General features: G+C 46.3%; 1 protein-coding gene across 1 annotated transcript in view; it reads right to left on the bottom strand.

Annotated features, from left to right (window-relative positions):
• The window catches only part of necab2 (N-terminal EF-hand calcium binding protein 2), a 190,181-nt gene extending 170,709 nt beyond the window's left edge, over positions 1-19,472 (bottom strand). The window contains exons 1-2 of the mRNA XM_078212021.1: positions 19,239-19,472; positions 18,468-18,492 (exon numbers count right to left, since the gene is read on the bottom strand). Coding sequence (XP_078068147.1) covers positions 18,468-18,492; positions 19,239-19,472 — 259 coding nt within the window. The remainder of the gene's footprint in view (positions 1-18,467; positions 18,493-19,238) is intronic.
• Between the last annotated feature and the right edge of the window lie 6,668 nt (positions 19,473-26,140).

Here is a 26,140-nt window from a genome sequence, read left to right as displayed (position 1 = left end):
CTTCTGGGTAAAGAATTCCAAAGATTCACTATTCTCTTAGTGAAGAAATTCCTCCTCATCTAAGTCTTAAATGGCCTGCCCGTGTCTCTGAGACTGCGTCCCCTGGTTCTAGACTCACCAGCCAGGGGAAACATCCTACCCACATCTACCCTGTCGAGCCCTGTAAGAATTTTGTTATTTTCAATGAGATCACCTCTCATTCTTCAAAACTCCAGAGAATATCGACGCAGTTTCCCCAATATCTTCTCATTAAACAATCCCACCATCCCAGGGATCAGTCTGGTGAGCCTCTGGTGCACTCCCTCTATGGCGAGTATATCCCTCCTTAGATAAGGGGACCAAAACTGTTGACAGTACTCCAGATGCAGTCTCACCAAGGCTCTATACAACAGGACATCTTTACTTCTGTACTCAAAATCTATAATTTCTAATGTCTCCTTCTCTTGTTGTTGTTTTTACTGATAATCATTCCTGTAAAATATCTTGGAATGTTTTTGGTTAAAGGCGGTATTTAATTGCGGGTTATTTTTAATGTTCAATGGCTGTTATGGCTCACACAGTGCTCTTCCTAGATTTTGTGTTGATAAGGTATATCAGCAGAGGTATAAAGAGACAAGACAAAGCAAATGCTCCATGGTCTCCCTGAACTCTTTTTCCAAGCAATAATACCCAGTAAAAGGTTGCCCCTCATGTGCCCTCACCAATAGGAAGTGTCCCTGACCACTTCACCTTGGCTTTAAATTGATCAGGTACAACTTTTCTGAGTTGAAGTTATTCATTATGCTCTTGAATTACTGTTAATCCTGGTGAGTTCTTCTGCTCTATCCCAAAGACCTAGCTCCGAGCTCGAAAAAGCTTGGTGCCTGCAAGATAGTTTTGACACCAGCTTTATCTCTGGAGTCCTGACCACCCGTCACAATGGCCGGGTTTTTCCAGTCAATAGACGTTAGGTGACCCCACAGTGATTCCCACCACGGCAGAGTTAGTAAATCCCAGCAAAATTCATTTTTGTTTCCTGCTTTTCTGTTGTTACTTCAACCATGGCTCCTCGGAATTTTCTCTCCCAAAGCCTACGTTGAAAAGCTGCTCTGTCGAAGTTTTCCTGGGTTGTTGTTCCTATAATCATTCTATTTTCCAGTAGCTTTGTCTACACAATCCTAAAACAGGAACTCACTGACTGAGAAGTGTTTTGGGATTTGATAAAATGTTTATCTGACAGTGTAGAGGTTATCTCCCTAATGGACAGGGATACTTGTGGTCATTTGAGGGCTATGGCTAATTATTGATTAACTAAGTTATTGTGGGGGTGTGGTGGGGGTGTGGGGGGTGGCGCAGTGGCACAGTGGCTAGCACTAATGCCTCACAGCGCCCAGGGACCTGCGTTCAATTCCAGCCTTAGGTGACTGTCTGTTTGCCCATTCTCCGTGTCTGCGTGGGTTTCCCCCAGGTGCTCCGGATTCCTCCCACAGTCCAAAGATGTGTGAGTTAGGTGGATTGGCCATGCTAAATTGCCCCTTAGTGTCCAAAGATGTATAGGTTAGGAGGATTAGCCATGGCAAATGCGTAGGGTTGTGGGGATAATCATGATGTGGAGATGCCGGCGTTGGACTGGGGTAAACACAGTAAGAAGTTTAACAACACCAGGTTAAAGTCCAAATAAAGCTGTGTTGTTAAACTTCTTATTGTGTGGATAAGGCAGAGGGGTAATGGGCTGGGTAATATGCTCTTTCGGAGATTTGGTGCAAACTTGATGGGCCGACTGGCCTCCTTCTGCACTGCAGGAATTCTATGGTTCTATGAATGTGAGGAGTCTTGTGCCACAGTGGGTAGTGTCCCTGCTTCTAAACCAGCAACTCTGGGATCAAGTCCCACCCCACAACCTGAAGGTAACGTGACCAAACAGGTTAAATAAAAACCTGTAAATGCTTCCAATATACTGATGGCAGGTGGTGAGAGTCTCCTGGTCAATAATGTGAAGTGGCAATCCTATAGCCTCTGCCGACAGGTGTGCAACCTATGCCAGGAAATTCTAGCTCTGGACACAGACATATGCATGCACTTTGACTGCGACGTATGTCTGTGGATGAAGAAGTCATGTTCCTGGATCCAAACTCATGAAGGCTCAAGCCAGGGAATAAATATTCAAATTCCACAGCAGATTTGAGAAATGGAGCTCGCCTCTTTTTAAATTCTGGATATAAAAAGCTGTCCAGCAGCAGAAATGAGCACAAAGCTGTTAGATCATGCGAAAAACTTGAGTGGTTCAATAATATCATGAGGAAAGGAAACCTGATGGATTTACCTTGTTTGCCTTCTATGTGACTCAAAATTCCACAGTTAGGATGTTAACCGCTAACAGCTTACTTAGGGTACCCAGCTAGCCACTCAGTCTTACTGAGAATAGGTTGCAGCAGGAAGTTCAGCACTATCTCCTCCGGACACTTGGGGATGGGAAATAAATATCGGCCTTGCCCAAGAATGAGTTATTTTAAAGGGGGAAGTTCTTTCTTGTTCTGACCTATTTGTTTTGCTGCACAAATATTAGGCCTGGGACAGCCTGTCCATTGGATGTTGATGATGTGGGAGTGACATTCTCACCTTTAAGGCTGACCATCGGACCTGGGACTTTCTAGCTGCTAATAGCCCCTGCTGGTCCAATAATCTGAAAAGAGTCCCTCACCCCAGTACCTCCTCCCTAAGTGTTTATTTATTAGTTCAGGAGGAGCAGTGAGAAGCTGGTTGGCATAAACCTCTCCTCAACCTGCTTGGAGGAAGGGGGAAGTCCAGGACATGACAATGCGCTGAAGATAGACACGGATGTCGATCCAGGCAGATTCATGCTGGGGCTGGACTGGGGATGGATGGAAGTAGAATTGCATCCTCCACCACCCCCATCGCCCCCAACCCTCCCCCACAATTCCCTTCTCCTGCTCACCATCTGCCTAAGAAATGGGAGGAGACAAGCTTCATTTCTCAACAATCACCTCTTCCCTCTGCCTTCCCTTGACATTACCAAGCTAAACCTGGCAGCTCTCAGGGTCATGTTCCTGAGAAGAATGTGACAAATCTGCTGTTACATAGAAAACATCTTTCCAACATTCACAGTTGAGTTTGACATTTCTCTTGAGAGTTCTCTGTGGACCGTCTCAGCCTGTGTTACTCAGATTATTTTGTGCTGTAAATGCACTCCAGGACTTCATTGATCCATCGCAGCATCTTCTCTAACCACCTCGTTGTAATGAAATGCACAGCGAAAGTGACACAAACACATCATTTAAAAACATACGCTCAAAGCCGCCGTTGTGTTCTACATTTTAACTCTTTTTGTTCCTTATTAACAGTCTATTCAAAATGACAGTATCCCTAGTTACACTGATTCTGACCAACCATATAACGGAATCTCACAAGGACAGGATTTAGTGAAAGAGAGTGCTCTCCCTTTCCATGAAGAACTCCTTCCCGATTTCTCAAATGCATCCAAACCTCTGCTGTCCATGTCCTAACTCTTTCCCATTCACCTATCGCACTCGCATTTTCTCAAGCACCTGGATTTTAAAATTCTCATCCTTATGTTCCCTAACCTCATTCCCAGGAAGAGGAATCTCTCCTTAACCAAGTTTTTAATTTTCTGTCCTAATGGCTCCACATGCGGCTCTGTGTCACAGTTTGTTGGATTTACATTCGGATGAGACACCTTGGGACATTTTTACTGTACTGAAGTGCGATACTAATTCAAGGGACTATTATGAACTGCGTGTTCAGCAGCTTGTAAGATTCATTTAACCAGTTCTTTTTAAATTAATTCCTGGGATATGAGTGTCACTGACAAGGCCAGTATTTGTTGCCAATTCTTTAATTGCCCCTTGGACTGCTGCAGTCAATGTGGTGTAAATGCAGGTGGTGGTATTCCCATGTGTCTGCTGCCTTTTGTCCTTAGGAGTTTGTCCGTAAGATAGAGGTTGCAGGTTTGGAAATTGCAATCAAAGGAGCCTTGGTGATTTGTTGCAGTGCATTGAAGATGGTTCAATTCAGGGCTTAAATGGTCAGTATTAGGTTGTGACTAGTTCAATCAGTAAGGCATAATCAGAATCAAACTCATCTGTGGATGCAGAGAGACACTACGACTTACTGTTGTGGGGGGACAGGAAGTGGCAGGGGTGGGGTGGGTTGATACAAATACATAATTTTATATATTAATTTAGAGCCAGCACCTCTGAGAAACCAAACACAGGCGTGAAGACTAAACAAGGCTCTCAGTATAAATAATAATGAAATAGATGAAGAGATACAATTAAATGGACAGATAGAGACACTCAGTAATGTCCGCAGGACAACAAACAGTAGGATTGGTCTGCACAGATGTGAAGGCAAAAGACGCAATGTTGACGCAGCAGCTATAAGTATTTATCTTTTAACCGCATGAAATAGCAACACACTTATATTTTCACCTTAGAATAGAGTGCTCACAAAGGTACAGCCCTCCTTCGGAGCTCTCCCAATCTTGTACGGGGCTAGCAGTCTGGAGCACTGAGCTTACAAACCTCCTGCTTTTTTTGAATCTGACTGGTGCTGGTCTCATGAACACTGCATGTAACGGCTGCTATTGGAGTATTTATCAATGCAGTTGTTTCTCAAGCTTCTCAATCAACAGTCTTATATTGTAAGGTAAGGGTAGTAGCATCCTAAATCAAACAAACGTCACAAAGGTTCTTTAACAATATCTTCTGTCCTCATTCACAGGGGCAAAGATAATGCAGCCTGCCGAAATAAAGATCTCGTTTGGAATGACGGAGCAATATAAATTCAAAATAACCCCCTGCACATTGCTGGTGTGTAATTCATGCATCAGGGAGCATGCAGGGAAGGCTAACCAGTCTGATCCCAAGTGTGCAGCGGGATAAAGTGGGACCAAGGTGATCAAGCTCAAAACTGTGAAGTCTGAAGAGAAGGATGCTAATGAGAGATCTGATTGCCACTTATAAATTATTAAATGATCAAAGGTAACCTCACTGCGAAGTTCAGTGGTGAAGAGGAAACAGGCGCTGTGAGTGAATAGTAAATTTACAGTGGATGGATCATAAGGTTTTGCAATTAAATTAGAGAAAAATCTCTGAAATCAGCAGCAACTTAAAGATATTGGGCTTCGGAAGAAACACTGCTGGAGGAGAGAAAGACACTTCATCTCTGATTCCCCCCGAATCCTGTGCTCCTGAGGGAGAGCAAAGCAGTTGCCAGCAATACAGTGCAACATTGAAAGAGCTGTTCACGCACACAGCAGCAGGAATAGGAAGCTCCACACTTATAACCACACTGCTCAGACAGGCAGTTTCAGGAAATGGGACTGAAGGTGGGGAGGAGAGGAGAGGGCTGTGACAGGGAGGGTGGGGTGGGATAGGTGGGGGTGGTAGGAGGAATGGGAAAGTTTGAAAGATGTTGGATGGGGTTAATTGAGGTAGAGTTGAGATTGGGGGTTGGAGAAGTGGGTGGGGGTGAGTGAGGGTGGGAGAGAACATAGAACATAGAACATAGAACATTACAGCGCAGAACAGGCCCTTCGGCCCACGATGTTGCACCGACCAGTTAAAAAAAAAACTGTGACCCTCCAACCTAAACCAATTTCTTTTCGTCCATGAACCTATCTACGGATCTCTTAAACGCCCCCAAACTAGGCGCATTTACTACTGATGCTGGCAGGGCATTCCAATCCCTCACCACCCTCTGGGTAAAGAACCTACCCCTGACATCGGTTCTATAACTACCCCCCCTCAATTTAAAGCCATGCCCCCTCGTGCTGGATTTCTCCATCAGAGGAAAAAGGCTATCACTATCCACCCTATCTAAACCTCTAATCATCTTATATGTTTCAATAAGATCCCCTCTTAGCCGCCGCCTTTCCAGCGAAAACAATCCCAAATCCCTCAGCCTCTCCTCATAGGATCTCCCCTCCATACCAGGCAACATCCTGGTAAACCTCCTCTGCACCCTCTCCAAAGCCTCCACATCCTTCCTGTAATGTGGGGACCAGAACTGCACACAGTACTCCAAGTGCGGCCGCACCAGAGTTGTGTACAGTTGCAACATAACGCTACGACTCCTAAATTCAATCCCCCTACCAATAAACGCCAAGATACCATATGCCTTCTTAACAACCTTATCTACTTGATTCCCAACTTTCAGGGATCTATGCACACATACACCTAGATCCCTCTGCTCCTCCACACTATTCAAAGTCCTCCCGTTAGCCCTATACTCAACACATCTGTTATTCCTACCAAAGTGAATTACCTCACACTTCTCCGCATTAAACTCCATCCGCCACCTCTCGGCCCAACTTTGCAACCTGTCTAAGTCTTCCTGCAAACTACGACACCCTTCCTCACTGTCTACCACACCACCGACTTTGGTGTCATCAGCAAATTTGCTAATCCACCCAACTATACCCTCATCCAGATCATTAATAAATATTACAAAGAGCAGTGGCCCCAAAACAGATCCCTGAGGTACACCACTTGTAACCGCACTCCATGAGAGGCTGGAGGTGGGAATGGGTGAGAGTGGAGATGGGGAAAGGTGAGGCAGGGGATAGTGAGGGTATGGATGGGAGTGGGTGAGGGAGTGGTGGGGAGGGTTAGGATGGGCTGGAGAAAGGTGATGGTGGGGGTGTGTGTGGGGGAGGAGTAGGGCGGGGGAGGGTGGGCGTGGGGAGAGTGGGAATAGGGAATGGGGTTGATGTGTTAATTGTTCTGATAGGGTAAGGTGCTGTTCTGGATACTGTGGAGCTGTTTGACTTATTCCTGATCGCAGACAATAAGTGGGAGCATGAGGGCAGTGCTGAGTAATTCTGTAACTGGATTCAGTGGGCGGGGTTTTCCAGCTGCGCTTGTCCTGAAACGAGAAAATCCCGCCCGAGGTCAACGGACCTTTCCATGGTTTGCCCTTCGCCCCCTGACCCCATCCCAACCTCACTGCCACCATCCCACTCCCCCTGCACTCCCAAACTGTCACCGCTGCTGCCATCCCACTGCCCGCATCCCTCTCCCCCTGCCCCATCCCACTATCAGCTGCCCTCATCCTCGCTGTTCCATCTCACTCCTACTGCCCCAATCCCACTCCCCCTGCCCCCATCCCACTACCCCCACACCACCCAATGCTCTCTCACATCCCACTCAATTCTATAGCCCAGTTGGATTGAATTCTGTAAATTCCGTGTAATGTTTTGTGTATTTTTTCGCTCATAAGTTAAGGCTGGCAATTCCCTGGAATCCCCCTGTATTGGGTGATTCAACCTGTGAGACACTTGCTGATTTCTCACAATTCCAGAATGGTTGCTAATTAAAAGCCGCTTTAACAACTGGTGGGACTACTCTGATGTTGTGTGATAATGGACACATTCTGAAACACAGAGCAGCTCATTTCTTCCAGCAGTCGCTGGGTCAAAATCCTGGAATTTCCTCCCTCACGGCAATATGGCTGAGCATGGCACCATGGAGCCCTAGCAAAACTGGAGTCAATGAGAATCGGGGGAAACCCCTCCACTGGTTGAACTCATACCTGGCCAAAAGGAAGATGGCGGCGGTGTTGGAGGTCAATAATCTTAGCTCCAGGACATCACTGCAGGTGTTCCTTCGGGTAGTGTCCTAGCCCAACCATCTTTAGAAATGGCCTTCCTTCCATCATAAAGTCAGAAGTAGGGATGTTCGCTGATGATTGCCCAATGTTCAATATTATTTGCGACTTCTCAGATACTGAGAAGTCCACCAGGCAGCATGGTGGCATAGTGGTTAGCAATGCTGCCTCATAGCACCAGGGACCCAGGTTCGATTCCCAGCTTGGGGTCACTGTCTGTGTGGAGTTTGCACATTCTCTCCGTGTCTGCGTGGGTTTCCTCCGTGTGCTCCGGTTTCCTCCCACAGTCCAATGATGTGCGGGTTAGGTGGATTGGCCATGCTAAATTGCCCCTTAATGTCAGAGGGACTAGCTAGAGTAAATGAATGACGTTATGGGGAAAGGGCCTGGGTGGTATTGTAGTCGGTGCTTACTCAATGGGTCGAATGGTCTCCTTCTGCACTGCAGGATTCTATGATTCCATGTCCAAATGCAGCAAGACCTGGACAATATCCGGGCTTGGGCTGGCAAGTAGCAAATAACATTTGTGCCATACAAGTGCCAGGCAATAATCATATCCAACATCACAGAACCATTACCATCATTGAATCCCTCACTATCAACGTCCTGGAGGACACCACTGACTAGAAACTGAACTGGAACCGCCATATAAATACTGTGCCTTCAAGAGCAGATCAGAAGCTAGGAATCCTATGGTGAGTAACTCACCTCCTGACTCCCCAATGCCTGTCTACCATCTACAAGGCACAAGTAAGGAGTGCAAGGAATACTTTCCACTTGCCTGGATAGGTGCAGCTCCAACAACACTCAAGTAGCTCAATATCATCAAGGGAAAAACAGCCCGTTTGATAGGCATCCCTTCCACAAACATTCAGTCCCTCCAGCACTGACACAAAGTACTATCTACAAAATGCACTGCAGGAACTCACCAAAGCTCCTTAGACAGCATCTTTTAAACAAGCCTATATTGTTCAGCAGGTAGCATGTGTTGGGATTAAAGGGGTCAGGTTTGTGAGAGTTAAATGAAGCTGGAAGATTTGCTTAATTTTAGCTAGAGGGAGGGATCTCTGATTCACCCGTCATGAAAGGGAGGAGAAGTTATTTGGCTGGATAAGGAAAAGAAAGCTGAGAATAGCATTCTCGCTCTCTCCATTCTATCCAGATGTCAGTCCAATCTCCCAGTTCATCTTTCTCCATCACATCTGTTCTGATGACACAACCTTCCACAACATCAGCATTTCTGAGATGTGTTCTTTTCCCCTCACCAGAGGACTCCCTCTTACCAGCATTAACAGGGCCCTCGAGCATGGCTGCCACACTTCTGCTCACATCACGTCCCCTCCCTTCCAAAACCATCACCGAGTTCCCCTTGTCCTCACCTCCCCCCCTCCCCCCCCCCCCCTCCACTGTCCGTTTTCATTCGCTAATGTTTCTATAACATGCGACATGATGTCACTGCCAAACACATCTTTCCTCCCCTTTTGGTATTCTGAAAGGACCTCTCCCTCACTGATACCCCAGTCCATTCCTCAATCACCCCTTACAAGCACCTACCCATGCAAACGCTGGAGAGCTTTCACCTGCCCTTTTCCCTCTCTCTGCTCACTATCCAAGTCCCCAGACATTCCTTCTGGGTAAGGTGGTGATTTCCATGAATTGCTTTCAATTTAGTCTAACAATTTTCACTGCTCACAATTTGTTCTGCTCTACACTGGGAAAAACACAAATTAGGTGGACATTTTGCGGAACATCTCAGTTCAGTCTGTGAGTATGGGGAGACGGTGGCCTAGTGGTATTATCGCTAAATAATTAATCCAGGAACTCAGTTAATGTTCTGGGGACCCGAGTTTGAATCTCACCAGGGCAGGTGGTGTAATTTGAATTCAATACAAAATATCTGGAATTAAGAATCTATTGATGACCATGAAACCATTGTCAATTGAAAAACTAATCTGGTTCACTAATGTCCTTCAGGGAAGGAAATCTGCCATTCTTACCGGTCTGGCCTACATATGACTCCAGAGCCACAGCAATGTGGTTCACTCTCAACTGTCCTCTGAAATGGCCTAGCAAGCCACTCAGTTCAAGGGCAACTAGGGATAGGCAATAAATGCTGGCCAGCGACGCCCATGTCTCACAAATGAATAAAAACAATAATGCCTTGCGCTTCCACCTTGCCGTCATGCTGACATCTCTGTCCTTGGCCTGCTACACTGTTCCAATGAGGCTTAATGTAAGCCTGAGGAACATACATCTCAATTTTCAATTGGGCACTTTACAAACTTCCGGAGTCGAAAATGAGTTCATCAATTTCAGACAGCAAACACTCCCCTATTTTCTTTCCTTTCCTTTGCCTGTTTCAGTTTCACCCTTATTTTGACTTTGAGACAGCAGCAAGCCAGTGCTTGGCACAGCTTTTGTTTCTTTTTATTTTTTTGCCCCTTCAACTGTTTCCTTTGACCCAGTAAGATGATGCCAGTCATTCAATATCTCCTGTCTCACAACCCATCCCTTGCTCAAACCAATTATATCTCGACTGTTCTGAGTTGAAACATCTCTCTCCACAGATGCTGCCAGATTTGTTAAGTAATTGATAAATTTGTTGGGCGGGGAGGGGGGGGGGGAATGTAGGAGATTCATTTTGAAAATCCCGCTAAAGTAACCAACAGAACTTACTCCAGTTTTTACGCGAATTCAGCACTTAGAATTCTTTTGGGAGAATCAATCTTGTGCGATCAATTCAGTACGCGATTGAAAGATTGCAATTATTTTTAAAAGGTATTGGTCTCAACAGGGACAGGAGCATGTGAAACCCATACACCAGTGAGAATGAGTGTGTGTGGAACTCCATGTCTGCGAGAGTCAGTGTGTGTGGACCCGTATCCCAAATGAGAGTCAGCGTGACTGGAATCCGTACCCCAGTGAGAATCAGTGTGTGTGGAACTGTACATTCATGAGAGTCAGTGTGACTGGAACCCATAACCCAGTGAGAGTTAGTGTGTGTTTAACTGTACCCCAGTGAGAGAGTCAGTGGTCGGAATTTTACCACCCCACCCGCCTCAGGAATCGGAGTGGATGAGGGGTGGAAAATGGAAAGATCCATTGACCTCGGGTGGGATTTTACGGTTTCGGATGAACAGGGCCATAAAATCCCGCCTAGTATGTGTGGAACCCATACCCACTGAGAGTCATTGGCTGGGAATCTCCCAAAAAAAAACAAAATGCCCAAATTACAGGAAACAGGAGTAATTCCCACCTGTTTTTTTGGGCATACTTACCAGAGCAAATCTCCGACACTCTGTATACTGCAGAGTGCCTCGGCATGATTCAATCTGGTAAGTAGGGGGCGGTGGCTATTCCTGCCCATCAGGCAGGTAGCATAGTGCTGAGTGGGACACTGCGCATACACTGATCTGTCAGCGTGGAGATCAGCGCTTGCGCAGTGGCCCCCCCATTACCAGCTTCCCAGACACTCCCAGGCCAGCATCTATGTCCTCTCACCCCAGCCAACCCTGATCTCCCAACCCCACCACCAGACAGCCCCAACCAGCCCCACCAACCCCGATGACCAGCTCCAACCACCCTCCCCGGACAGCCCCAACACCCCACCCTGATGACCAGCCCTAACACCCCCCAACACGATGGCCAGCCCTGATCACCTCTTCCCTCTCTCTCTGACCGATCCCGATTGCAGAGTGGCAGCGGGTACTTCCCCCCCACTGATCGCTCCCCCCCCTCCCAACAGGCCCTGCACCAGGTATGCCCTGCCCCCTCTGGCCCTGCCCCCTTGGAACTGCCACGTGCCCAGTGGGCAATGCCAAGCTTCCCTGTACACATTGTCAATTTGCCCCTTGGGCAGTGCCAGGGTGCCAGGCTGGCACTGCCGAAGGGGCATACCCCCCTTTGCCGCCAACCTCCCAGGGAGGTCCTCAATGGCCTCTGTTCCTTCCAGCCGGGTCAGGGCACCTGTTCCTGGTTAGTGCAGAGCAGTCGTGAGAGTTGCTGGAGGGAACCACTCCCGACGGAGCAGGAGACGCTAGGGGGCCCAGAGAATACCACCCTGAGCCAGCTAATCATACTGAAATTCTCATTTCAATATGATAATCAGCTCTGGCGCTCCAAAAAAACACCTGGAAGACTCGCAACCGACGAGCCTCACTACAAGCCCCCCTGCTAGTGTCTCTCGGCCCACTGCACTGCTCGAGTAGTGCAGCGGACTCGAAGAATCCCAGCCATTGTTTGTGGAACCTGTACTGCAGTGAGAGGCAGTGTGTGTGGGACCCATACCCCAATGAGAGTCAGTGGCCGGTATTTTATGATCTCACTCGGACAAGGCTCGTAAAATCCTGCCCAAGGCCAATGGAGAATTCCGTTCTGCGAGCCTCACACATTGGGGCGGGCAAGGTGGTAAAATACCAGCCTGAGTGCGGAACTGTAGTGATCTCAGGATTACTACTAGTGCCATGTGCTAGTCAGAGTAGAAACAGCAGGATATGTATGATGAATACGTGGCTGAAAAGATGGTGTGAGCAGGGTTTCAGATTCATGGGGCATTGGGACTGGTTTTGAGGGAGATGGGACGTGTACAAACTGGACGGGTTACACCTGGGCTGGACCGGGACTGATGTTCTAGGGGGATACTTGCTACAGTGATTGGGGAGGGGTTAAACTAATATGGCAGGGAGATGAGAACCTATGTAAGGATTCAGAGTAGGGGGAATCATGAACAAGAGGAAAATACAGCAAGGACAATAAGAAAAGTGATAGGCAGAGAAATCAAGGGCCAGAATCAGATAAGAACACAGGGAAAAAAAAGTAAGAATGGGACGAGGCATATTAAAAAGGCTAGCCTTAAGGCTTTGTACCTGAATGCTCAGAGCATTCAAAACAAAATGGATGAATTAGTTGTGCAGATAAATGTAAAGAGGTATGATATAGTTGGGATTACAGAGACATGGCTCCAAGGTGACCAAGGATGGGAACTACACATTGAGGGCTATTCAGTGTTTAGAAAGGACAGACAGAAAGGAAAAGGTGGTGGAGTTGCACTGTTGATTCAAGAAAAGATTGATACAATATTGAGGAAAGATATTAGGACAAATGATGTGGGTGTGTATGAGTTAAGAAACACTAAGGGGCAAAAAACATTTGTGGGGATGGTATTCAGACCACTGTTGTGGTAACGTTGGAAATAGCATTAGACAGGAAATCAGAGGTGCATGTGATAAAGGAACATCTGTGACTTTGAGCGACGTTAATCTGCATTTAGATTGGGAGAGTCAAATTAGTCACAGTATAATAGAAGAGGAATTTTTGGAGTGCATGCGGGATGGTTTTCTGGACCAATACGTTGAGGAACCAACAAGGGAACATGCCATCTTGGATTGGATATAGTGCAATGAAAAAGGAATAGTTGTCAATCTAGTTGTGAGAGAACCCTTGGGGATGAGTGACCATAATATGATAGAATTCTTTGTCAAGGTGGATAGTGAGATAGTTGACTTTGAGTCCAGGGTCCTGAATCTCAATAAAGGTTGTATGAGGCATGATTGTATGAGGCATAAGTTGGCTATGATGGATTGGGAAACATTACTGAAAAGAAAGACAGTGGAATTCATGAAAATATTATGCAAACTCCAAAAATTGTTCATTCCTATTTCGCACAAGAGTGGAAAGGGAACTGTGGCCAAACCAAGGCTCGCAAGAGAAATTAGAGCTGGTATTAGATTCAAACAAGAAGCATACAAATTTGCAAGAAAAAGCAACAGAAACAAGGATTGGTCAGCAGTTTAAAATTCAACAAAAGGTTGTCCAAGGGATTGATTAAGAAGGGGAAAATAGGGTATGAAAGTAAGATGGCACAGGGCTTAAAAACTGACTGTAAAAATTTCGATAAGTATGTAAAGAGAAAAAGATTGACAAAAACAATCAGAAACGGGAATTCCTAATGGTTGAGGTACTAAATTGCTTCTGTCTTCACAAAGGAACACATGAATAATGTACCAGAAGTCCTGAAAACACAAATGTTTCAGTGAGGAGCTGAAGGAAATCAGTATTATTAGAGAAATGGTTTTGGGGAAATTAATGGGGTTGAAGGTGGCCAAGTTTTCAGGACCAGATAAATGCGAGGTGATGCATTTTGGTAGATTGAACCAGGGCAGGACTTACTCAGTTAATGGTAGGGCATTGGGGAGAGTTACAGAACAAAGAGATCTAGGGGTACATGTTCATAGCTCCTTGAAAGTGGAGTCACGGTGGACAGAGTGGTGAAGAAGGCATTCAGCATGCTTGGTTTCATTGGTTAGAACATTGAATACAGGAGTTGGGACGTCTTGTTGAAGTTATATAAGACATTGGTAAGGCCACACTTGGAATACTGTGTACAGTTCTGGTCAACCTATTATAGAAAGGATATTATTAAACTAGAAAAAGTGCAGAAAAGATTTACTCAGATGCTGCAGGGATTTGATGGATTGAGTTATAAGAAGAGGCTGGATAGACTGGGACTTTTTCTCTGGAGCGTAGAAGGCTGAGGGGTGATCTTACAGAGGTCTATAAAATAACGAGGGGCACAGATCAGCTAGATAGTCAATATCTTTTCCCAAAGATAGGGGAGTCTAAAACTAGAGGGCATAGGTTTAAGATGAGAGGGGAGAGTGTCCAGAGGGGCAATCTTTTCACTCAGAAGGTGGTGAGTGTCTGAACAAGCTGCCAGAGGTAGTAGTACAGGCAGATACAATTTTGTCTTTTAAAAAGCATTTAGACAGTTACATGGGTAAGATGGGTATAGAGGGATATGGGCCAAATGCGGGCAATTGGGATTAGCTTAGGGGGTTAAAAACAAAGGGCGGCATGGATAAATTGGGCTGAAGGGCTTGTTTCCATACTGTAAACCTCTATGACCTCTCTATGACCTGATGATCTTCATCCCAGAGTATTTATGGAAGTGGCCCTCGAAATAGTAGATCCATTGGTGGTCATTTTCCAAAATTCTTTGCACTCTGGAATGGAATATTAAAAAATGTACGAAAAGTACAAGATTTGGTAGGGGCAATGTGTGTCCCTAGAAAATAGAATTCACTGATGTGCTCAGTGAAAACAAAGAAATAATGGACATGTTGAATATTAAAATGCATCATGATTTACAATAGATAATAAAGGTTATACTCGTAACTCCAGTGAGAGTCAGTGTGTGTGGGACCCATACCCCAGAGGGGAGTCAGTGAGTGTGGAACCCATACCCCAGTAAGAGTCAGTGTGTGTGGGACACATACCCAATGAGATACAGTGTGTGTTGTACATGTACCCCAGTGAGAGTCAGTGTCTGTGGGATCCATATCCCAGTGAGTATCCACATGTGTGGGATCCGTAACCCAGTGAGAGTCAATGTGTGTGGGACCTATACCCCAGTGGGAATCAGTATGTGTGGGATACAATTTTCACACACACTGACTCTCATTGAAATGGGAGTCAGTGTGTGTGGAAATTGTACTCCAGCGAGATTCCGTGTGTGTGAAACCCATATTCCAGTGACAGTCAGTATGTGTGGAACACGTACCCCAATCAGAGTCAGTGTGTGTTGGAATCCCTAACCTATTGAGAGTCAGTGTGTGTGGGACCCATACCAGTGAGAATCAGTGTGAGTGGGATAGAACATAGAACATAGAAAAGCTACAGCACAAACAGGCCCTTCGTCCCACAAGTTGCGCCGAACATGTCCCTACCTACTAGGCTTACCTATAACCCTCTATCTTACTAACTTACATGAACTTATCCAAAAGTCTCTTAAAAGACCCTATCGAATCCGCCTCCACCACCACTACCGGCAGCCGATTCCACGCACCCACCACCCTCTGAGTGAAAAACTTACCCCTAACATCTCCTCTGTACCTACTCCCCAACACCCTAAACCTGGGACCTCTTGTGGCAACCATTTCAGCCCTGGGTAAAAGCCTCTGAGAATTCACTCTATCAATACCCCTCAACATCTTATACACCTCTATCAGGTCACCTCTCATCCTTCGCCTCTCCAAGGAGAAAAGACCTAGCTCTCTCAACCTATCCTCATAAGGCATGCCACCTAATCCAGGCAACATCCTTGTAAATCTCCTCTGCACCCTTTCTATGGCTTCCACATCCTTTCTGTAATGAGGCGACCAGAACTGGGCACAGTACTCCAGGTGGGGTCTGACCAGGGTCCTATACAGCTGCAGCATTATCTCCCGATTTCTAAACTCAATTCCTCTATTGATGAAGGCCAGTTTTCCATACGCCTTCTTAACCACAGCCTCTACCTGCGACACTGCTTTGAGCATCCTATGAACCCGGACCCCAAGATCCTTCTGATCTTCCACACTGCCAAGCGTCTTACCCTTAATATTATATTCTTTCATCCTATTCGACCTGCTAAAATGAACCACCACACACTTATCTGGATTGAAGTCCATCTGCCACTTCTCCGCCCAGTCTTGCATTTTATCTATGTCTTGTTGCATCTGCTGACATCCCTCTACACTATCCACAACCCCACCAACCTTTGTGTCATCAGCAAACTTGCCAACCCATCCTTCCACTTCCTCATCCATGTCATTTATAAAAATCACAAAGAGCAAGGGTCCCAGAACAGATCCCTGGGGCACTCCACTGGTGACCGACCTCCATGCTGAAAAAGACCCATCTACAACCACTCTTTGCCTTCTGTGGGCAAGCCAGTTCTGAATCCACAAAGCAATGTTCCCTGGTATCCCATGCCCCTTCACTTTCTCAATGAGCCTTGCATGGGGCACCTTATCAAACGCCTTGCTGAAATCCATATAAACTACATCTACTGCTCTTCCCTCGTCTATGTGTCTAGTTACATCTTCAGAAAATTCAATTAGGCTCGTAAGGCATGATCTGCCTTGGACAAAGCTGTGCTGGCTATTTCTGATCATACTATTCCTCTCCAGATGTTCATAAATCCTGCCTCTCAGGATCTTCTCCATCAACTTACCAACCACTGAGGTTAGACTCACTGGTCTATAATTTCCAGGGCTATCTCTTCTCCCTTTCTTGAATAACGGAACCACATCCGCAATCCTCCAATCCTCCGGAACCTCTCCCGTCTCCATTGATGACGCAAAGACCATCGCCAGAGGCTCAGCAATCTCTTCCCTCGCCTCCCACAGTAACCTGGGGTACATCCCATCCGGTCCCGGCGATTTATCTAACTTGATGCTTTTCAAAAGCTCCAACACATCCTCTTTCCTAATGTCCACATGCTCAATCTTCTCAGTCCACTGCAAGTCTGCACTGCAACTACCAAGATCCTTTTCCACTGTGAATACTGAAGCAAAGTATTCATTGAGTACCTCTGCTATTTCTACCGGTTCTATACAGACTTTCCCACCGTCACATTTGATAGATCCTACTCCTTCACATCTTATCCTCTTGCTCTTAACATACTTGTAGAATGCCTTGGGGTTTTCCTTTATCCTGTCTGCCAGAGCCTTCTCATGACACCTTCTTGCTCTTCTAATTTCCCTCTTAAGTTCCTTCGTACTAGTGGTATACTCTTCTAGGTTTCTAACATTACCTAGCTCCCTGAACCTTTTGTAGGCTTTTCTTTTCTTCTTGACTAAATTTGTTACAGCTTTCGTGCACCATGGTTCCTGTGACCTACCATAACTCCTCTATACTCCAGTCAGAGTTGGTGTGTGTGGAACGCATTCCACAGTGGGAGTCAGTGTGTGCAGGATCTGTGCCCCAGTGAGAGTCAATGTTTGTGAAAACCGTACCCCTGTGGGGTTCAGTGTGAGTAGGACCCGTACCTCAGTGAGAGTCAGTGTGTGATGAACTCATACCCCAGTGAGAGTCAATGTATGTGGAACCTGCCCCTCAATGAGAGTCAGTGTGTGCGGAACCCCTACCCTAGTGAGAGTCAGTGTGTGCAGACCTCTACCCCAGTGAGAGTCAGAGCGTGCGGGGCCCCTCCCACAGTGAATTGCTGTCAATGGAACCACTAACCAAGCAGGAGATGGTGGAACCTACCCTTGACTGAAGCCACCTCCTCATATGGAAATCGGAATAAATCAACATTTTCAGCAGCCAGAGCAGTTACGATTCTGGCCCAAGTTTAAATCAGAAAAACAGCCCTTCCATACTTCTTGTAAACCTGTAACCCTGTGTCAGTAATTTAAAAACCCTTATTCATCACTAAGAAATAGGAGGCCATTCAGCCCATGGCTTTTTCAGTTAGACCATGTCTGATGCCCAGATGAACATTATTAATTCATCCGGTTCAACAACTCTTCAGCAATCAACTTCTATCTCCATTATTTAACCCTCCAAGTGCTGGTATCATGCAAGTGAATCTCTTGCATTCCTTGCATAGCCAATCTAATCGCAAGAGAGGTATAATATTCAGGAGTGAGCACACAGCTGCAGATTGGGCTCTAACCAAGGCTCTGTTATATCTGAAACACACCTTATACTACTTTCTATTGCAGTCTGCTTGTGCAGCATTTCAAAGGAACCAGTTTTGCCACCCAAACTCTACAAATCCCTTTGAACATTTTAGATACCTCAGTTCCATGTCCCCTCAATGTTTTAATTCCAATGAGATACAAGTTAAGTTTACTGAACCTAGTCTTGAAATTTAACCCTTTAACCCTCAGTAACATCAAATCGGTATAACTTCAATATTCTCCAATACGAATCCATAGTCACTACGATATTCAACGTATAAATGAACGCTCGCTATTTACAATATTCACTGTGAATCCATATTTACTATTTACAATACTCAATATATGAATCCACACTCAGTATTTACAATATTCCATATATGAATCAACACTCACCATTTTTATCCGCTCTTCTGAATATCTAGAGAGATTGAGAAAACAGATTTTTAAAAGGTTAGTTTCTTCCGAAAAACAGTTTCGGCAGTAATTCAAACAGAATTCACCCACACACTGTTCCCAAACTTGCTCCAGCGTTTAATGTTAAACAATGCAGTGTAGAAAGTCAAAGCAGTAGAAGCATCCACACAAACACACCCTTCCTAAGTCACAATTTATTCTTTCTATCTGTACTTTAATCCAACTTTGGGCAGTTTTCACATTGATGTCACCGATACCAACTGGATTTCTCTGTCTTCCTTCCCCTCTCTCGCTGTTTTAATAATTCTTGTTACACTCGGTCTCTGTTTTTCTCTCTACCTCTCTGTCTTTACCTTCTTTATTCCTCTATTTTCCACTGTTTCCTTTACTCTGCCTCGCTCTCCTTTCTCCCTCTCAGTTTTCCTCTATCTTTCGCTGCTTTGCACTTGTTATTAATCTTCTATTTAATGTCAGTATTTATCTGGTCAGATACTCGGTGTGTGGATTCAGAATGACCCAACCAGGTTGAGGAAGAAACGGATGAGAAACAGAGGCAAGCCCCAATGTCTGAAAGTTCACCACAGTCTCTGATTTGAATATTTTTAGCGGCTCTGGAGACCGGAGGCCATTAGCAAACACATCGCTAATGAAAGTTGAGTGTGGGCCAGGCTGCTGACTCTCACTCACTCTGAGTGTCTCACTCACTCCAGCAGACTGGGACAAAGCCGATGGGGAAAGAGCTGCACTCACATCCAGGATGACTGAGATGCCTTTCCTGGTCTCAGGAATGAACTGCTCCTTGAAAGCCGCCTCTCCTTTCTGGGATTCCTTCTCCCCGAACTTCTTGTCGCTCATCTTGGTGAAGACCCAGCGCAGGACCCCGTCCAGCCCCCTGATGCTGCGTTGGTGCGGCGGCTGCTTGTCACGGATGGTGCCGAGGTGTTGGACGCTGTCCCTGCAGTAGCGAGCTGCCTGATCACACATCTTCACATCCTGCAGACCCCCCTCCTTCCACTCCCCTCCCCACCACACCACACCACACGCCTCCCCCTCCTTCCCTCCCTCCCCGTCACCGCTCACGCACTTCCAAAGGATGGAGAGACTGAAGGAGGAGAGATAGGAGAAACGGGATGTAGAGAGAGGAAGAGAGAGAGGGAAACACACTGAGAGGGAAACACACTGAGAGAGAGAAACAACTAGATAGCTTGGCACAAATAGGAGTGATTGAGACACACAAGGAGAGAAAGGGATGAGACCGGCTCCATTCCTCCACTCACACACTGTCCTCCTCAAACTAGGGTTTTGCTGATGTCAGCTACCCCATCAATGTAGATACCGCCCTACAAACACTCTTCTCAACAGCAAGCTTCAGACTGATAGTAAACTGTGGATAAACTTTGTGAATGTATTGATATAAAAAATGTTTCAGCATGTTTGCCTGTAATTGTGTGTGACTGAGTGCGTATGTCTACATGTGTGTTTATAAACAATATGTCACCTGTCACTATGCACAATCTGTGTCACTGCATGACAATAATCTTGCATATATGCCTATAAACGTGTGTCTGTGTATGTCTGTCCCTATCAGTATGTGTTTGTGTGCGTGTCCAAATCTGTGTGCGTCTTATGCCTGTGTGTGTGTCTGTCTGTCTGTCTACATGGCTGTCTTAGTGTGTGTGAGTATTTCTGTATGTCGATGTGGCTGTCTTTCTGTCTGTAATTGCAAGATTGTGTGACTGCGTGCCTGTGTCTTTGTGCCTGTGTGTGTGTGTATGTCTACATGTGAGACTTGTTACAATCCCTACAGAGACTAACTTTTGAAAGTAATTTCAAATTTCCAGTTCATAGCTGAAAGAATGTCAAGATTTGATATTTTAAAATTCGTATTGTAATAAATGACTAAAAGCAGTATTGACTAAACACTTTTTTGTAGGCAATTTATTCTTGTATAACACAGAGAAAACAAATAGCCTGTTTATACTTGTCACACATCACACTCTCCTCTGAATTGCAATACTTATAGCAAATATTGCTCCCACCTTCCAATGTGCTGCCATATTCCCGTTTTGCTGAGCAGTAACTTTGATTGACCAGCAGTAAGCCCTGTTTTGATGATTCTTCTTCCCATGACCATGCCAGGATAAATCTCCTGGAATCTTTATATGATTGCAGGACGTGTCTCTGTAACTGGAGACTATTGCCCTCTTTCATCCAGCTGTGGTACCTCACAAAGTCAAGCAGCCTTTTCTTTCTGCTGACCACAATGCACTGTTGTTTTCCTAAGACACACATTAATTTGTGAGGAAGCCTGTAACCTGATCTCAAAAATGGCATCCCCTGCCCTTTTCTGTGGCAACATGAAACACATCAGCCTTACATTCAGGTAAAAATGCTAATTGCTGCAATTTGCTTTCATCAGAGAAGTAAATGGACAGTTTACAGCACAACTGTTTACAACCCAGTAAATTCAACACCTTTCTGGGACTTTGGGAGACTCAGAGACTATTCATTGTAAACTCTGAGACTGCTGCCATTGTTTACAAGATTAAGAACCTCACACCTTCTTCTCAGTAAAATAACCTAAGCCTTCATGTGATTTTTAACAATCAAACCACCCAGGCTTATAGTCAGACAAACTCCAGAACAGGTCACATGGCCCCCTTCATCAATCAAAATTTAAAGTTACAGTTCCAAAATATAATAATCTTGGCTGCGATTCCAAGTGCCGAAGCCGGCAGGAAAATAGGAGTGTTTCCCATTTGCATTAACAGCATCTTTCAGGAGGATGAAAGATGTAAATGAGCCCATTCCGCAAAACCCACCAGCCAAAGAATGAGGGTGACCTGACACCCCTTCAGGCTCCCCTCCCCCCCACAGACCCCCTCCCCACTCAGACCCTCCACTCAGCCTCCCTTAAGACACACGCCTTGGCAGTGCCAAGAGTACATTGCCCCATGGCACCTTGACACGGTGGCACAGTGGTGAGCATTGCTGCCTCACAGCTCCAGGGACCTGGGTTCGATTTCCGACTTGGGTCACTGCCTATGTGGAGTCTGCACGTTCTCCCAGTGTCTGTGCGGGGGTTTCCTCCGGGTGCTCTGGATTCCTCACAGTCGAAAGATGTACAGGTTAGGTGCATTGGCCATGCTAAATTGCCCTTTAGTGTCCTGGGATGCGTAAGTTAGAGGGATTAGCGGGGTAAATATGTGGGGTTACAGTGATAGGGCCCAGGTAGGATTGTTGTCGGTGCAGACTCGATGGGCTGAATGGCCTCGTTCTGCACTGTAGGGTTTCTATGATCCTATGATCCTGGCCTGGTGCCTTGGTTCCCGGGGCAGATCAAGGACATAGGTCCAGTGGCCATTTTTCCCTCTGCTGCTGACAGGCTGCAGTGGAAGGGCCCCTCAAGGGTTTTGGGGTTGGGTGGGCTTGGGCTGGGGGCAAATGGTTGACTTTGCCACTCTTCCTTGAGATGCATGTCCCCCGGCTGGATATCCCCTGGCATGGTGACTTCAGACAGTTCTGTGAACAACATCTTCATTCCTGCCTGTCAGCTGTGCAGATTCTGAAGTAGTCAGGTCACTTTAATCTCCAGGCCCCGGTCACCTGGCAGGATTTTAAATCATTGCAGCACTCCATTCTGCAGCAGAGATTTTCCTGTCTCCCTGTCAGAAGCTGCAGGTGAGAGCAGACCCCTTTAATGTTGCCTGACAGAAAGGAGAGCTGGAATTTTACCGCCTCTCCAGCTGCGATTTCAGGGCAGGCGAGGTTCGCAGAACAGAATTCTCCGTTGGCCTCGGGCGGAACTTTATGAGCCTCACCCAAGTGAGATTGTAAAATTATTTATGAATGTCCACCTTCTCAAGTTTGCCCCTCAACTGAGGTGTGGTGATCCTCAGGTTAAATCACCACCAGTCAGCTCTCAGGGGAGAGCAGCCGATGGTCATCTGGGACTATTGGCGACTGTAATGGATTTCTACTCAGCCTCCAATCAGCTGTATTTATTTACATTTCCCTTCATCTTGAATTCATCTCAATTATGTCCATTGTTCCTAACAGCAATGTTTATGTATACTCTTAGCCTGATTGGCAGCTCTGGTGCCTTCAAAGGGACTGTCTGTGTGAGGGCCAGTGGTTTCACTTCCTCTTTTGCAGACCACTTATTCCCTTTAACTATCTGTGTGACTGTGTTTGTGAAGGTCTGTGTGGCTGTGTGTGAGGGCCAGTGTAACTGTCTATGTGACTGTGTGTGTGAGACAGGCGTGACTGCCTGTATGAGAGTCTGTGTGATTGTGTGTGTGAGGGTCAATGTGTCTGCCTGTGTGAGGCTCATTGTGCCAGTGTGTGAGGATCAGTCTGATTGTGTGTGTGTGTGTGTGTGTGTGTATGTGTATAGAGTCTGTGTAACTGTGTGTGAATGTCAGTGTGCCTGCCTGTGTGACTGTGTGTGAGAGGGTCGGTGTGACTGCCTGTGTGATTCTGTGCGGATCAGTGTGATTGAGTGTGTGTATGTGTGTGTGTTTGTGTGTGAGGGTCAAGGTGATTGTGTGAGGGTCGGTGTGAACGTGTGTGAGAGAGTCTGTGTGACTGCCTGTGAAAGGATCTGTGTGATTGTGTGTGTGAGAGTCTGTGTGACTGCCTGTGTGAGGGTCAGCATGACTGAATGTGTGAGGGTCAGTATGACCATGTGTGTGAGGGTCAGTATGACTGTGTGAGAGTTAATGTGACTATGTGAGAGCAATTGTGTGAGGGTGTGTGTGAGGGTCCATGTGTGAGGGGCTGTGTGAAGGACTGTGTGACTTTGGGCAGTTATGAGGCTGCCTCAGTAAATCACCCATTCAATTCCATGGAATGAGACAGCAGCCCCAGAGGACCCAAGGATGTGGAGAGGTGGCAGGTGTGGGTGCTGCTGATGTCAGGGGGATGTATTTGACACAGAGGGTGGTGGGGGCCTGGAATGCACTCCCTAGCAAGGTGATTGAGGCAGACACGCTGGGATCATTTAAGACTTATCTAAATAGCCACATGAAGAGACTGGGAATAGAGGGATACAAACGAATGGTCTAGTTGGGCACATGAGCGGCGCAGGCTTGGAGGGCCAAAGGGCCTGTTCCTGTGCTGTATTGTTCTTTGTTCTTTGGATCTTTGAAGCAGGTAGGGACAGCAAGACACTTCAACATAGAGGCACTCTGAAGCCATGTGGAAATTTAAAAATGAAGATTGGCTAAAGTTGGCCAGTCAGTACTGTGGAGCAGGGGTTACCTATCCATAAGATTGTTTATGGCTATAATTGTGGCTTTCCCATCCCAGAGGCTCGGTGACTTAGAGATCTTGACCCCCTGACTAAGAGACTGTCCCAAGGTACCTGCCAGGCTGGAGTCTGTCCAATGTCAGCAACATCCCAGCTATGGCATCAAGTCCCCAAATAACCTAAAAATTATCCAATTGGCTGTCTAGGAATGCCTCCACACTTCACCCCACCTCCGCTACTTTATGCATCTTGCCTCTAGCAAGATCTCTTGGAAAGAGGGCTGTGCACTACCTTCAGATCTTATTCCAAACCTTCCCTCCAAACCAGTTCAACAGGAGCAGGAAGATTCCACCTTTGTGTCTGTGTGTGCGCGTGTGCGTTTATGTCACACTGCCATCATAGCCCAGGAAGTCCAGCGCCTCAACATTGACATCACCACCCTGAGTGAGACATGACTGGGCAGGAGAAAGCCAGCTTAAAGAACAAAGTGGTGGATGCACCTTCTTCTGTCAATGCAAACCAGAAGAAGAACATTGTCTATTCGGGTTGGCTTGGCCTTAAAAAATAAATTGTTCAGACATCACAATGAACCCCACTGTGGGGTAAGTGGGGTAAGCCTCTTGACCTTTGGCTCACCCTGCCCCAGAAGCAGCCATCAGTGCTGAAGCCCCAATCCTAGAACCAACAGACAAGATAAAAGAAGAATTCTACTCCAGCCTCAACCAATCACTGTCCTGCATCCCAAAGCTGATTTTCCTCAGTGATCTCAACGCTAGAGTCAGGAGAGATGCAAACCTTTGGAAAGGTGGGTTAGACGGGCAAGTCATGGGGAAAACAAATGCCAAAATATCTAAAAACTATTAATACCCTGTTCTGCCAGAGGGATAAGCAGAAGATCTCATGGCAACAACCATGCACCAAGAACTGACGCCTAATAGACAATACCAGTGATATGTCCGCATCACTCACACCATGACCGGATCGAATGACTGCTGGACTGACCACCAACTAATCCATTCTACCATCTCCATCACCCTGGCCCTAAACCGGCAGAGGTAGAAGAAGCTCTCCCTCAGGAGACTCAATGTCACTGGACTCAAAGCCCAGAGGAGAAAGATCTACTCAGCCGGTGCCTCACAGTTAATCTGGCGATGACCAACTAACCAGAGCTGCACAGTGTCCACAGTGACTCATCCACCTTAAAAGCCACTATAGTCAGCACCTGCGAGGAGACATTCTGGCTCTCATGTGGGAAGCACCAAGACTAGTTTAACAAGAACGATGAGGAGATCCAGGATTTCCTTGACTGTAAACGCATGGCGTTCCTGAAAGGCAGTTCCACCAAAACTCGAGTGAGAGAAAACAAGCATACAGGCAACAAAAGACCAAGGTGCAACAAAGAACCCGCAACCTAAAGAACAGATGGTGGGTGGAAAGAGCGCAGGAGACTCAGCAACTTGCCGCCCACCACGATGTGTGCAGCTTCTTCAGTGCTATTAAAACCATCTGTGGTCCAAGTACTCAGCAACCCACCCTTTCTTTAAAAGTTTTTTTTTTATTCATTCATGGACATCGTTAGCTGGCCAGCATTTATTTCTCATCCCTAGTTGCCCGAGGGCAGTTGAGAGTCAACCACATAGCTGTGGCTCTGGAATCACATGTAGGCTGGGCCAGGTAAGGAGGGCAGAGTTTCTTCCCTGAAAGACATGAGTGAACCAGATGGGTTTTTCTGACAATCGACAATGGTTTCGTGGTCATCAGTAGATTCTTAATTCCAGATTTTTATTTATTGAACTCAAACTCCACCATCTGCCACGGTGGGATTCGAACCCGGGTCCCCAGAACATTAGCTGAGTTTCTGGATTAATAGTCTAACAATAATACCACCGGTCCATCGCCTCCCCCACTGAAGGCCAAAACCAGAAAGGCACTTACCAAAGATAAGAGAAGCAGGCATCACCCACTGGAGGACCTACTTAACCTTCATTGCAAGTGTCCTCAACACCCATCCCACAACACGCTACCCGCAACTGTCTCAGCACAACCCCAGCTTACTGCGAGGTCAAAACAACAGGATCTCCGGCACAGATGGAATTCCCGCTGTAGCATTAAAATATGGAGGCAATACAACTTCTGACAAGAATCCACAACCTCATGACCGTTGTCTGTAAGGCAAAGAGCATGCCGGGATACATCTGAATTGTGACCATCTTCAAGAAAGGAGATAGGCCCAATTGCGGAAATTACAGAGGGATTTCCCTACTCTCCACCATGGGAAAGGTCACCATGTGAATTCTCTTCAACCGCCTCCTCTCAGTGGCTGAAGAACTCCTCCCTGAATCTCAGTGCGGTTTCGCCCATCAAGAAGCACAATGGACATGATCTCCAGAGCACGACAAAT

Source organism: Mustelus asterias, chromosome 4, assembly GCF_964213995.1.
Source record: "Mustelus asterias chromosome 4, sMusAst1.hap1.1, whole genome shotgun sequence".
NCBI lineage: Eukaryota > Metazoa > Chordata > Chondrichthyes > Carcharhiniformes > Triakidae > Mustelus > Mustelus asterias.
Note: the sequence above shows the minus strand (reverse complement) of the source record. Positions and strands in the feature narration are given on the sequence as shown.